This window comes from Erinaceus europaeus, chromosome 22, assembly GCF_950295315.1.
Source record: "Erinaceus europaeus chromosome 22, mEriEur2.1, whole genome shotgun sequence".
NCBI lineage: Eukaryota > Metazoa > Chordata > Mammalia > Eulipotyphla > Erinaceidae > Erinaceus > Erinaceus europaeus.
In genome coordinates this window covers 15,337,684-15,351,269 of record NC_080183.1, presented here as the reverse complement: position 1 = coordinate 15,351,269, position 13,586 = coordinate 15,337,684, and the positions used below count along the sequence as shown (strand labels likewise).

The 13,586-nt window shown below is 52.3% G+C and overlaps 1 protein-coding gene across 10 annotated transcripts in view; it reads right to left on the bottom strand.

Annotated features, from left to right (window-relative positions):
• Positions 1 to 13,586, bottom strand: part of TTLL5 (tubulin tyrosine ligase like 5) — a 157,748-nt gene that overhangs the window by 75,139 nt on the left and 69,023 nt on the right. For all 10 annotated transcript variants that reach the window (XM_060181298.1, XM_060181297.1, XM_060181294.1 and 7 more), the window contains 3 exons: positions 9,405 to 9,562; positions 7,631 to 7,928; positions 3,888 to 4,008 (listed from right to left, as the gene is read on the bottom strand). In XM_060181298.1, coding sequence (XP_060037281.1) covers positions 3,888 to 4,008; positions 7,631 to 7,928; positions 9,405 to 9,562 — 577 coding nt within the window. The remainder of the gene's footprint in view (positions 1 to 3,887; positions 4,009 to 7,630; positions 7,929 to 9,404; positions 9,563 to 13,586) is intronic.

The following is a 13,586-nucleotide window of genomic DNA, read 5'->3' as shown; positions in this document are numbered from 1 at the left end:
GGCTGCGTGACAGGCCAGGGGAGAGCTGCGCTGTGCCCGCCACCAACACATGTCATGGTGCACAAGGACCCGGGTTCGAGCCCCCAGTCCCCACTTGCAGCGGGAAAGCTTCGCGAGTGGTGAAGCAGGGCTGCAGGTGTCTCTCTGTCTCTCTCCCTCCCCATTCCTTTCCATTTCTGGCTGTCTCTATCCAAGAAAAATAAAGCTAATAAAAAAAAAAAACCTTAAAAAAACCCACGAAGATGCAGGACAAGCAGGTGAACGGAAGGGCAGAAGACAAAATGGAGCCACAGGCATGCTGGCTCGGCCTCCAGCAAGGGCATCCAAACAGGAAGGACGCGTGCAGGCAGCCGCTCTCCACAGACAGCTAGGGCTGCACACTTCAACGTGCAGCCGTCACCCCTGAAGGAAATGTAGCACCGGGGGCCAGGCAGTGGCACACCTGGGGAAGTGCACTTATCGCCAAGCACAAGGACCCGGGTTTGAGTCCCCACTCCCCACCTGTGGAGGAGGCAAACGCTAGAAGAAGAAGACCTGTGGAGGATCCGCTTCACAAGCAGTGAAGCAGGTCTGCAGGTGTCCGTCTTTCTCTGCCTCTCTCTATCTTCCCATCCTCTCCAATTTCTCTGTCACATCTTAACAATAATTAGAAAAAAAGGAAAAAAATGGCCGCCAGGAGCAGTGAATTCGTAGTGCTGGCACCGAGCCCCAGCAATAACCCTGGTGGTGATAAAAAAGTGAATAAATAAAAATACACAAATCTTAAACAACAACAAAATAGCACTGAGGGACGGGATGGGAGGTGGGAACTGGAAGGATGGAGGCAGAGAAGGTCACCTCAGGAGGGAGGGACAGGGTATAGAGACAGTCAGACATAGGACAGAGGAGAACCCAGAAGACATATGTAGTGACGAAAAGTGTGACTGACCGAAACCCGCTTTGACGGAAACAAGGACTATGTAGGAACAAACGGTTGTAGCGGCCCAGAGGGGAAAGCTTCCAGGAGGCGGGGGCTGCAAAATGGGGGGGGGGGTCAGGACAAACTCTGGGCACTGTGGGGTGATCTCAAGGCATCATTTTCAATAAAGTGAGCAGAAGCGGTGAAGAAACGCAGTCATTGAAGATGATGAGGGAAGAGAGAGAACGGGTTCTTGAGCGGCCTCTGCCTTGTCCCTCCTCTAGAACGAGGGACCAGAGCACAAGCCGTCGGAGCCAGGACGCAGCTCACTAGCCTCGGGGCCAGGCCTTCAGTCTCTGGGCCAGTTGGCTCGTGACATCAAGACACCCGTGATAGTCTGCAGGGCTGAGGGCTTTGAAGCCAATGGAGCTGCCGTGTGATGTGAGGTCCTGTGGCCAAGAACTGGGCCTGCGCTCAGGGAGGTGGGACAGCAGGCTGGACTCTCAAGCCCAGCACCACACGCTGCAGGGTGATGCCTGATTCCCTCTTCTCTCTCTCTCTCTTTTTGCCTCCAAGGTTATTGCTGGGGCTCGGCGCCTGCACTACGAATCCACTACTCCTGGAGGCCATTTTATCTCATTTTTTTTTTTGTATAGTATAGGAAGAGAACTTGACAGAGGAGGGGGAGACAGAGAGGGGAGAGAAAGACAGACACCTGCAGACCTGCTTCACTTGTGAAGTGACTCTCCTGCAGGTGGGGAGCCAGGGGCTCGAACCGGGATCCTTACGCTGGTCCTTGCGCTTCGTGCCACCTGCGCTTAACCCGCTGCGCCACCGCCCGACTCCCTGGTTTCCTTTTCTCTTTCCTTCTATCTCTCACTAAGAAAAGGAGAAAGACAGACAGACACAGACACAGAGAGGAAGGGAAGGGAGGGGGAGAGAGAGGGAGGGAGGGGGTGAAGGAGTGAGAGAGGGAGGGAGGAAAAAGAAGGGGGGATCGCGAGCACCTCTAGGCCACCGTCACCATCACCAGGTAAAGGGGTGGAGCTTGCTCTCTATTTTCCTTGTCTTTGTTTTGTGACTGTGAAGTTTTCACTGTTGGGGACACACACACACACACACACACACACACACACACACACACAGTTAGAGAGAGAGAGAGAGAGAGAGAGAGAGAGAAAGGCACTAGAGCACTGAGCTGCCTCCAGTGCAGTGAGAGCTGGGCTCAATCCTGGTTCACGCACACGGCAAAGCAAGCACGCCGTCCAGGTGAGCTGCCTGGCTGGCCCTCTACATCTGTTTCCAGAAGGGATGGACCGAGCTGATGATTAAGTCCCGCAATGAGGACCCTAAATATGGCTGCAAGTCCCGCGGGTTCCGGGCCAACCGCCGCAGTAGTTATTCACTTGAGTTTGGCTGTCATTCTCTCTGTCCTTTGGTGCCAAGTGATTCCAGACCACAGGGTTGGTCCCGCATCCAGCGGGTCAGATTTCGCAGCTCTGCTCTGCTTCTGCACCGCAGAGGGGTTTTAATGGCTATATTGAAAGGCCGCTTCTTTGACATGGAACAGACAGACTGACTCTCAAAAAGGGAGTTTCAATTTCCACTTGGAAAGAGAAGAGCTACATTTTCCAATGGTGGCTGAAGGGCTTTTTCACAGGGCACAAGGCTTTATCTCTGGGTTGGGCCGGCGACATGAGACTCACAAGTTGTGTTTTTCTAATCAGCCTGGCACACTGGCCTGTGTGTAAAGAGCTGGAAGTTACAAGACGGTCACCACTGAGTTGGACAGAAGACTCAGCTTTCTCAGTATTGAAATTTCCTCTTTTTAGTGGGAGACGCCTGTGGTTTAAAAGGCTCAAGCCTCCTATAAACACTGATCTTACCCATGGTCAGCCAGGGAGGTCGGATCTGCCTTGTTAAATCACCAGCAACAAAGCCCTTACTAGAACTGCGGGTCTCGGCACGCGCACAGGACTGACACGTGCTGAAAACAGTGACAGAAGTTTGTCTCCACTAACCTAAGAGCTTTGTAAAGTGCCAACTCGCAAAAAAAAGAAGTTAAATGAGAGACAGATTCTCAGAAGGCCTGTGACAAAATGTAAACTTTCAAGGGAATAACCAGATCCCTGGGAGAGATAGTCTGGAGACACCTGGGAACGCAGGAAGAGCAGATCATGAATGAGACACCAGCTGGTTCAAGTCCCAGTCCCGCCACATGCATTGTGGAGCCACAAGCTCAAAGCCCACTTTCCAGTGCTGGGCAATGGCACACCCAGTTAAGAGCCCACAGTACTATGCACAAGGACACGGGTTCGAGCCCCTGGCCGTCCGGGGGGGGGGGGGAATGCTTCACGAGCGGTGAAGCAGGTCTGCAGGTATCTTTCTCTCTCCCTGTCTACTACTCCCCCCCTTCAACTTCTCTCTGTTGTATCACATAAAATTTATAAAAAAAGAAAGAGGAAAAAAATGGTGGCCAGGAACAGTGAATTTGTAGTGCCAGCACTAAGCCCCAGAAATCACCTTGGAGACAAAAACAAACAAACAAAACAATGGCCACAGACCTGGGTTCAAGCCCCGGGTCCCCACCTGCAGGGAAGTTTTACGAGCAGTGAAACAGGGCTGCAGGCGTTTCTCTCCCTGTTTCCCTCTGTCTTTACCCAAACACACACACACACACACACACACACACTCTTCCCGGTCTCTGCTTTCTAGTCTGTAAAATGGGGGTGGGCGTGTCTACTTCAAAGGGTAAACACAACTTGAAGCAGCGAAACCTTTGTGAGAGGGGCCCAGGATGGACAAAGTACAACTGGTCTTCACTTGCGGAATGAAGCACATCAGTCCCCTGAATACGCAGTGTGAGGGACGTGTCTCCAGATGAAAAGATCTCTTCCTGTGAGAAACCTACAGCAGGTAAGTGCACTGGTCCTTCATGGGGGGGGGGGGGGCTCACACTTGGTGCCGACAGAATTAAACGGAGACTCACCATCTGCTCGTCCTCTTTGGCGGCCCAGCTGGCGCTGGAGGTCTGCCCGCCGCTGTCCTTCAGCAGACGGACTTGCACATGCTGGAGATAGGCAGAGAATGCTATTCGGGCCTGCACTTTGCTACAGAAATCCAAAACAGCACACAGTTATCGGACAGAAAGGGCGGCCGGCGGAGAGCGCTGGCCTCAGAGGGTCTCCTTCACGACTGCTACAGAAAGGGAAGCCCACCCCACACACGACGGCACGAATGAGTGCGGTCGTATCAGAGAGTAGCAGACAGTTTCCTATTCTTTTGCCTCTTCTATTTCAACTTCGAAACGACTTTCTTTCTGGGGAGAGTGGGCAGGAAACGAAGGGATGTTGGCAAGAGCCTGTGTAGAGACACAGCAAGCTTCCTCTCTCTCCGGAGGCCTAAGCACAGCATTTGTCGTCAGTGCCAACGCCCGCCGTTTGCTCAGCAACTAAGCTTTTCGTGTGCAAGACATCTCTAAAGCAGGAAGCTCCTTAGAAAATGGAAGGACGAGGCCAGAGTTTAAGGTCGTGTTTTTATCAAGGACGAGGCCTTGTACGGTGAGAGCCTAGGACAAGGGAGTCTAACCAGGGGCACACAGTGGGGCGGGCAGCGGACCGGAACCAGGAGCGCTCACGCACAGGAAGCGTCACGAGGGGGCCCAGGGCTGGCTGCCGGTGGCCTGGGTGGGAGTGAGGACGTCTGGTCAAACTGCAGCCAGGAGGGCAGAAGTTGCCGCTCACTCAAGTAGAACCGCCTTCTTTCAGGAGAGACGTTGGCTACTTCCGCTCACCGGCTTCTGTCACCCCAGCCAAACTGCCTCAGCCAGCGTCAAGGCCCAGCACAGCCTGTCTGCAGCCCTCACCCGAACGCTCCCTGTAGGCTTTCTATTCACTGTTCCTCCCCGGTGAGGCTGAGAGACTGGCCCAGAACAAAGCCACACTCCTAAGAGCTCTAGGCCTAGCTTCGGGGGTGCTGGAGGACTGGCCGGAGGGGAGTCAGAGACCTTCAGAACATCAGGACAAAAAAAAGAGCTGCACCCGGTAGAGCACACACATTCCTCTGCTTGAGGACCTGGGTCCCAGCCTGTCCCCACCTGCAGGGGGACAGCTTCCCACATGGCGGAGTGGTGATGCAGGTGTCTCTCCTTCTCGCTGTCTCTCTCCCTCAGAAGAAACAGGGAACCAGTGGCCACGGGGAGTGGCACGGAGCCTCAGCCGTGACTCTTGGTGGCAGGAATGACAAAGGGCTCTATCTTTGCTTGGTTCAAACAGCTCCCAGGAGCCGGCAGTGTGGTTTAGAAACTAACTGAGGGTCTTTCAAACATTTCTCAGTCAGAATAACAACCATCTTCTTGTCCACCTGGAAATCATACCCCAGTTTCTCCTCAAACACACCTCAGTGGTTTTACCTTAGCATCAAAATATCTGCCAGTCAAAAAAGAACAAGAAAGAGACCCTTAAGCTTGGTCAACAACTCAGCAGGTAGAGAGAGCCAGAAACAGAGGGTGCTGAGGGGCTCGGCCTTCTGGGTAGGGGACTGTTTCAATCCTTATCTTGCCTCAAATCAAAATGCACACGTCTACAGAGCCTGCTAGAGGGCTCTCTGCGGCGCCACTGGTGCCTGCTTAAGTTACTGGGCACATCTGGACAGTCAAAGAGCCAAAGAAGTATTAAACAACGGAACCTAAAGAGTTATACTGAAGGGTCCGGGAGGTGCTGCGGTGGATAAAGCACTGGACTCTCAAGCATGAGGTCCTGAGTTCAATCCCTGGCAGCACATGTAGCAGAGTGATGCCTGGTTCTTTCTCTCTCTCCTCCTATCTTTCTCATTAATTAATGAATCAAATATTTTTTAAAGAGTTATACTGAAGAAATCTTTTTTCTTTAAATAAAAGATTCTATGAGTGAGGGAGAAGTGACAGAGTGAAGAGAAGAGGGCTCTGCACTCCAGCTCCATCAGTCCCCAGAGAGAGAGAGAGAGAGAGAGAGAGAGAAGGGAAAGGAGAGGGGCATATAGAGGGAGTAATGTGGTCATGAGCGGCTTGGAGGGGAAGAGAGGACTCAATCAGAAAAAGAAGGGGCAACTGTGTGTAAAGACGGACAGACAGTTGTAGAGAAGGCGGCTGGCGCATGTCCACAGCCTTAGGGGAACGTGGACAGCAGTGGGGAGACTGAAGAGCCAGAACTCTGGTGGTGGGAGTGGTGTGGATGCAAACCCCTGCTGACATGTAATTTTGTAAAATAACGAGAGAGAGAGAGAGAGAGAGAGAGAGAGAGAGAGAGGAATATTCCATGGACCCTCAAACTAGAAAACCCACAACCAGGGGCTGAGGCCTGGCACCTGCAGTCCTAGTCTAGGTCTCCCACAGGCCCCCAGGAGCCACTGTGATGCCCCACTGACCACGGGGTAGCTCTGGGGAACATGGCCAGAGAACCACTGGTCTGCACTAACTCCATGGTGCCCACCCAGCCCAAGTTTTTATTTTAAACTTTTTGAAAGATACTGGCACCAAAGCAAGGCCCTACCATTGTCACTGCATCTCCACTCAGCTCTGTCCTTGGCGCCCCGCTAGAGGTGCCCAGCTCTTCATGTGTGGAAGGCATGCCTTTCACCTGACAGACCAACTCCATGGCCCCTAGATTCACTTCTTTCTTTCTCTCTCTCTCTCTCTCTCTCTCTCTTTCTTTCTTCTCTTTCACCAGACACTGTTCTGCTCTGGTTGATGGTGGTACAGGGGATTGAACCTGAGACTTTGGAGCTTTAGGCACAAGAGGCTCTTTGCATAACCATTATGCTATCTAATCCTGCCCCTTTTAAAAAAAAAAGACTGTAAAGCATTAATCCCCCAATAAAGAAATTTTAAAAAAAGATTAATTTTTGTAAGAAAGACAGTGAGATCTGGTGACACTAGGGACAGGCGCCTGGCACTCAGGCTGGTCACTTGGCCACTTGCTTGGCTGAGCTGAGCGCCTCGATGCTCCCAGTCTCTTTCCCACCCGTGTGTCCCAATCACAACTACGCGGGCTCACATTTCCAGGCCTCACACTCGCTGTTCTGCAGTTGTTGCCATGACTTACTCGCCTCAAGGGCTCGCCCTTGAACGCCACAATCAAAAGCAATCCTCAGTGCTGTCTCCCCAGCAAGCCTTACTGCCTGAAGCCATCCTGTGTCCATGTTTGCTGGCCCCACAGCACTACAGACAGGCTCCACAGGCCCGTCTCGGTCTCTGCTACACCATGACACAGTCAAGCACAATTTCTGACACAAAGCCGGTGAGCCGTCAGTATCTATTGGGGCTGGAGAGAGAGCTCGTGGCGGAGGGTTCAAGCCAAGCACCATGTGGGAGACACTATGGCACCAGAGGAAGCTCCAGTGCAGTGGTGTCTCCCTCTTTGTATTTCTGAATGAAAAATAAAACAAACAAAAAGCCACCGTATTTGTTGAGGGCTGACGCCATCACAATGTACGCGCCACCTCCCAGCCTTCCCAAACTCCTCACCAGTCAAGGCCTCCTTGCTGTCTCCCCCACCCTCCTTTCCTGTGTCCCAAGACTCCTCTGCCCACATGGAGGTCAAAGTTCAGACGCGTGGCGTCGCCACCCTCACCCTGAACTTACTGGCCGCCGCCGCCGCCGAGCCCCGACACGCGTCTGGGGAGCCAGTGGGAGCCGGCGGTGTGCGGCGTGCGGCTGTGGGCCGTGGGCCCTGCCCCAGCGCGGGGGGTACACACCTGAGGTTGCCGTTGTCCTGCAGAATCTGCATCAGGTTGAACTTGGCGCCTGGCTCGTGGGGCTCAGCTCTGCAGCACGGGTCTCCTTTGCGCGCCCACTCTTTCAAGGCGCTTTCCTTGGGTGAGTTCTCCGCCATCACACCCAGCGAGGAGAACTTGGCTTGGTTTTCCCCCAGGGAGCCTGGGGACTCTTCCTGGGAGGCTTCCTGCTCTTCGTCCTCATTGTCCAGCGTGACGTCCTCCTCCTCTTCACTCTCTGTCTCAGTTCTAACATTCTTTTCAGCTGGCTGGGTAATCACTAAATGCGAAGAATCACTCATGTTGCTGAAAAAAGGATTCAAGTTTCCTCTCTCCTAATACCTTCATTTAATCTGTTTGATAAAAACCCACTTCTCAATACAACCTTGAATAAGGCATAAAGTCAACAGCATGCAGCGTCAGCTCCAAACTTCCATATTATAAAACCTACTAGCAGTCTTCCTTAGAGTTGAAGCTCACATAATCCCAATAATGGTCACAGGGAAGGTAAGGGACAGCTCAGAATAATGCCTGTGATGTGTCAGAGACTTCACAAGGGCAGCGTTACTGGAGGGACAAAGAGCAGAGGAGTTGCCTCTATCTATCTAGACCACTTCCGGTCTCTGCTCTGCTTGTCACTGTCTTCAAAGTGAACACGAGGAAAAGAATCTTATCTGTCTATTCGCCAGCGGAATGACCGTGGCTAACGCGCCTGAAGTGGGTGCTTAAGCAAAGGGGAACTGGCAAGTCAGGCGGTGACTAACCAACTTAAAACACGGGAGGATCTGTGAGAGGAAGAGATGCCCTTCCGTTCATGTCTGAAATATTGACACCATTCCGGACCAGTGAGACAACTCAGCCTATGACAGCACTGACTTGTATGCTGGGCCCCCCAGAGGTCATGAGTTCAATCCCTGGCATCATCTTCTGCCAGAATTGAGCAGTATCCTGCTCTCTCTAAACACAAAACGATTCTTTAAGTCATGTGCATCACTCACCAATGAACTAGATGATGACTTAGACTTCACATAAAGAAAAAAAAATACCTCACTATGAATGCCCAGGACCCCCCTAAATGCAAGCGAATACTAGCTCAAAAGAGTCAGGAATCTACATGACACGACAATGAGCGCTTCCTGGGAGGCAGAGCCAGACTGAGTGTCCCTTACACATCCTTCAATATAAACACAACAGAGCAAGTCTGGACACTTAGGACGCAGGGCCAGGCGGTGGCACAAAGACTCAGGTTTAGGCCCGAGGTCCCGCCTGCAGAGAGGAAGTTTTCAGGGTGGTGAAATAACGGCCCCCATCCCCTTCTCTCTCCTCTTGCCTCTCAACTCTATCTTGATGCAACATAAATATTTAAAAATGTGTGACCTTTTTGAAATTGAGTTTCGGGGGGGGGGGCATCTATACTGAGAGAAATTAGGTAGATGTGACCAGAAAGGTTTCAGTTCACTGAGTCTGACTAAGCTGCCTGAGCCAACAGAATCACTCACCTGGAGGGCTCCTCGGCCTCGGCACGCACCCGCCCGCCCTGGGTTCAAGGCCAGCCCGCGCCACACTGAGGGAGCTCAGATGCGGGGCTGTGTTTCTTCTTCTCTCTCCTCCCTTGGCCCCTTGCCTCTACTGTCTCCCCCCCCCCCCACTCCCCGTCCCCATGAAGTTAAGTCAGCCAGGAGTGACAACGAGAAAACCAACTGCCTCGCTGGCTCCCTCCGTCTACACAGCCGGCTGGGCGCTCGCGGGCACACACCTGGGTATTTCGGCCTCAGCGCCCGCAGCCGGCTGCTCTTCCGTCTCCGTTTCCGCACCTCCAGAGATAACAGCTTCCTCTCGTAGAGAGCGGCGTGCAGCTTGGCCTTGGAGTTCATACTTTCCACCTTCAACTCTGGCGCCCCATCCACGGCCATTCTGGGGAGAGATGACAGAGCGACACCTTCAGAACGCTCCTGTCTTTATCCCCAGGCCTAGGCCGACGGCACGTGTGATGACAGCAGCCTGGGCAGGGCCGCCCCAGAGGGTCCCAGAAGGGCCTTCACACTATCGGGAATACTGGGAACGTGTGTCGGACTCTAACTCTGCTAACAGCAGGTTCAGAACCAAACTCGCCCTAAAGACAATGTGATACGTATTTAATGCTGCTGGCTGCTCACTTACTGCAGACGAGCACCTTATACCTTGAGAACGACGGAAGTGATGGGCTGGGGAGACAACATAATGGCTCCGCAAAAGACTTTGCTGCCTGAGATTCTGAGGTCCCAGGTTCAAACCCCAGCACCACCATCAGCTAGAGAGAGCTGAGCAGGGCTCTGACCTCTCTCTGTCTGTCTCGCTCTTATTAACAAGTAAGAAAATAAAACCTACTAAAAAAAGACTGAAGTGACACTGGTAACATTTTAGTGCTTCTGCTAGGGAGGCAGGAAAGAGAACTCAGCGTTATGCAATTTTCTCTCGAGTATGCGCATTATTTCATTAAAGCAAGCCCGGCGGAAATTAACACAGGGCTGGGAAGGCTGAGAATTGGCGTCTGCACCAGCGCAGAGCTCAGCAGACTCAAGAGGGAAGCCTCGGTGATTCTGACCCTGGCGCCTAGAGGAGCGCCTTCCTGAGCCCCCAGCCACAGCAGGGTGTGGGGAGAGCACCTGGAGGCACGGAGTGCAGGTCAGGAGTTGGAGGCAGCAGAGGGGACAAAGCCAAGCCCCACGAGGTGAAGAATGGAAATGGGACAGGTGGAGGAGGCGGCAACAGCCGACGCCTGGTCTGAAAAGGGGTCTGTGCTCCTTTTGTGGATGAAGCCAGGTGGGCGGTCTCGGCACTCTGGAAAGCTCAAAGCGAGACCCCCTTGAGGTCAGGGAATCACCGAAACTCCCCAGGAGCTCTCACAGTCTGCTATGGTGGGAAGATCCTTGCGGTTTTGGCTGGGGAGACTTGCCAGTGTTTCTAGGTGGACAGACCAGATCGACACCCATCGTTAGCAAACTGTTCACACTGGTTCAAGCTGAGTTTACCATAATGCCAGCTGCTGAATGGAATCCCTTGGACATGCACATGCAACTGTGGGAACAGATCAGCCAATTCCACAGTGAAGAGAGCAGGCGAGTCTTTGATTTTATTTTTTTTAAAAAATCAATTAATTAATTTCCTTTTGTTGCCCTTGTTGCTTTATTGTTGTAGTTATTATTATTGTTGTTGTTAAATAGGACAGAAGTGGAGAGAGGAGGGGAAGACAGAGAGGGGGAGAGAAAGATAGACACCTGCAGACCTGCTTCACCACCTGTGAAGCGACTCCCCTGCAGGTGGGGAGCCAGGGGCTCGAACCAGGATCCTTCCGTCGGCCCTTGCACTTTGTGCCACGTGCGCTTAACCCGCTGCGCTACTGCCCAACTCCCGCGAGTCTTTGATTTTCAAGCAACAACTAGACTCATCCACAGAGCTGCTCAGCAGGGCACGGGGTTTGCACGTGTGATGTCGAGGACATCACCCCCCCCCCAGCAAATACACAGGAGTGGCTGTGCTCTGGTCATATCCCCCCACCCACACACACACAACAAAACTGCTTTAAAAGAAGGTCCCCAGCCCAGTAATGCTTATGAGATGGAACTGCACACCACCGACAGGCCAGAAGCGTTTCCTAATCACACAACTAAACGGCCTGTACGTCAACACGCCCTGTGGCTCTACCTAGTCAGTCTCTTCCCGCGGTCAAAAGCACAAGGACAGACTGGCGGAAGGATCCCGGTTCGAGCCCCCGGCTCCCCACCTGCAGGGGAGTCGCTTCACAGGCGGTGAAGCAGGTCTGCAGGTGTCTGTCTTTCTCTCCCCCTCTCTGTCTTCCCTGCCTCTCTCCATTTCTCTCTGTCCTATGCAACAACAATAGCAATGGCAACGGCAACAGTAACAACAACAGGGGCAACAAAATGGGAAAAATGGCCTCCAGGAGCAGTGGATTCATAGTGCAGGTACCAGGCACCAAGCAAGCCCCAACGATAACCCTAGAGGCAAAGAGGGAGGGATGGAGGGAGGGAGGGAGAGAGAGAAGGAAAGACACTGGCAGACCTGCCTTACCATTTGTGAAGTGACCTCCCAAACAGGTGAGGAGCCGGGGGCTTGAACCAGGATCCTTGAGCTTCTTACTATGTGCACTTAACGTGGTATGCCACCACTCAGGCCCCTTTCATATTGCTTGTATTTATTTATTTATTTTGCCAGAGCAGTGCTCAGCTCTGGCTTCTGGTAGTGCAGAGGATTGAACCTGGGATGTTGGAGCCTCAAGCATGAAAGTTTCTTTGCATAGCCATTATGCTATCTACCCCCACTCCATAGATTGCTTTTCTATGTCACTACATCTTTGCCATTATGCAAAGATTTTGAAATCAAAAGGAATAACAGGAAGAGAATGGCAACTATAATGTTTCCCCTCTTTTCCTTCTGCCCACCAGGGCTGTGGCTGGGGTTCAGGGCTGGCACTGCGAATCCACTGCTCTGGTGGCCATTTCTTTTTTTCTGATTTCTATTGGATAGGACAGAGAGTAATTGAGAGAGGCTGGGGAGACAGAGGAGGGGATAGAGACCTGCAGACCTGCTTCACTGCCTGTGCACCTGACCCCTGTAGGTGGAGAATGGGGGCTCGAACCGTGGTCCTTGTGGTCATGTGTGCTTAGCCAGATGCGCCACGTGCAGTGTGCGGGGACCCAGGTGCGAGCCCTCGGTCTCCATGTGCAGGAGGAAGCTTCTTGAGTGACGAAGCAGGGCTTCAGCTGCCTCTCCCTCTCCACCACCCCTTCCCTCTGAATTTCTAGCAGTCTTTATCCAATAAATAAAGATAACCAAAAAAAAAAAAAAAGGAAAAGAGAAAAGAAACAAAAGTGCTTTCTTTAAAAAAAAAAGATCAGATGAGAAGCCATGTTTTCTGATTTTTATATGTAAAATAAAGATCCTGTTATCGTATTGTTGTCATTTTGCTTCCTGAAGAGGCAGTGCGTAACAGTGTGCCCAGCAGAACTCACTCCTGTGCGTGAGGCCTTGCGTTCGAGGGCCTGTGACCCGTGGGAGCAGTGCTGGGATGACTCTTCTCTTTCTGTCCTTGCTCTCAAAAAAATAAAAGGGGTGGGGAGAACTGGGTCAGGGTGGTCACTCAACAGTAAGGTCTTGGGCTTGCTCCCTGCTGCAGAGGGGGTAAAGAAAGGAAGGAAGGAAGAAGGAAAGAACAGAAATGACAGAAAAGCCGTGTAGACCAGTGGGGACAGTGGACACCCTTGTCTAATTCTTGTCTGGGTCAAAATTTCCAATAGGCAGAATTCAGAGCAACCCAGGTGTCCAACAACAGATGAGTGGCTGAGTAAGCTGTGGTCTACGCACACAATGGAGTACTACTCAGCTATTAAGAATGATGAAGTCATTTTAGGGGAATTTTAGGGGAAAGCTTTCAGCTGGTCCCCACTGAGAATGTGGCTTTGCCAGATAGCGCCTTTCATCTGCGGAGGATTTTCCTTCCATTCCCAGTCTCTGTGAGGTCTTTATCCAACACCATAAATGGGTGTTGGCTCTTGTCAACTGCTTTTCAGCATCAGACACAAACAAAGAACGGGGGTGGCCATCAGGCCTCACGCTCTCAGATCAGAGATCAGAGGGTGCGTGTGCTCCTGCACAGCCCTTGGCTGGGCAAAGCCGTCTCAGCCTCTCCTCGAAGGCCTCCAGCTTCCAGGGCAAAACGAAGACCGTGCCTGTTCCGTTCACTGCCGGCTCCACTGTAAACAGCCAGCAGTTGTGCTGAGTCAGGCCCAGGCATGGCCAACTAGACACGGGGCTCTGGTTTCAATCAACACGACCGTAGGAGTCTTGAAATATCCTTAGGACTTGTGTCCCCCTTACAGTCAAATGAGGAAACTATCATTATCCACTGAAAGGGCAGAACTAGCTGTGAAAACGTGAACCT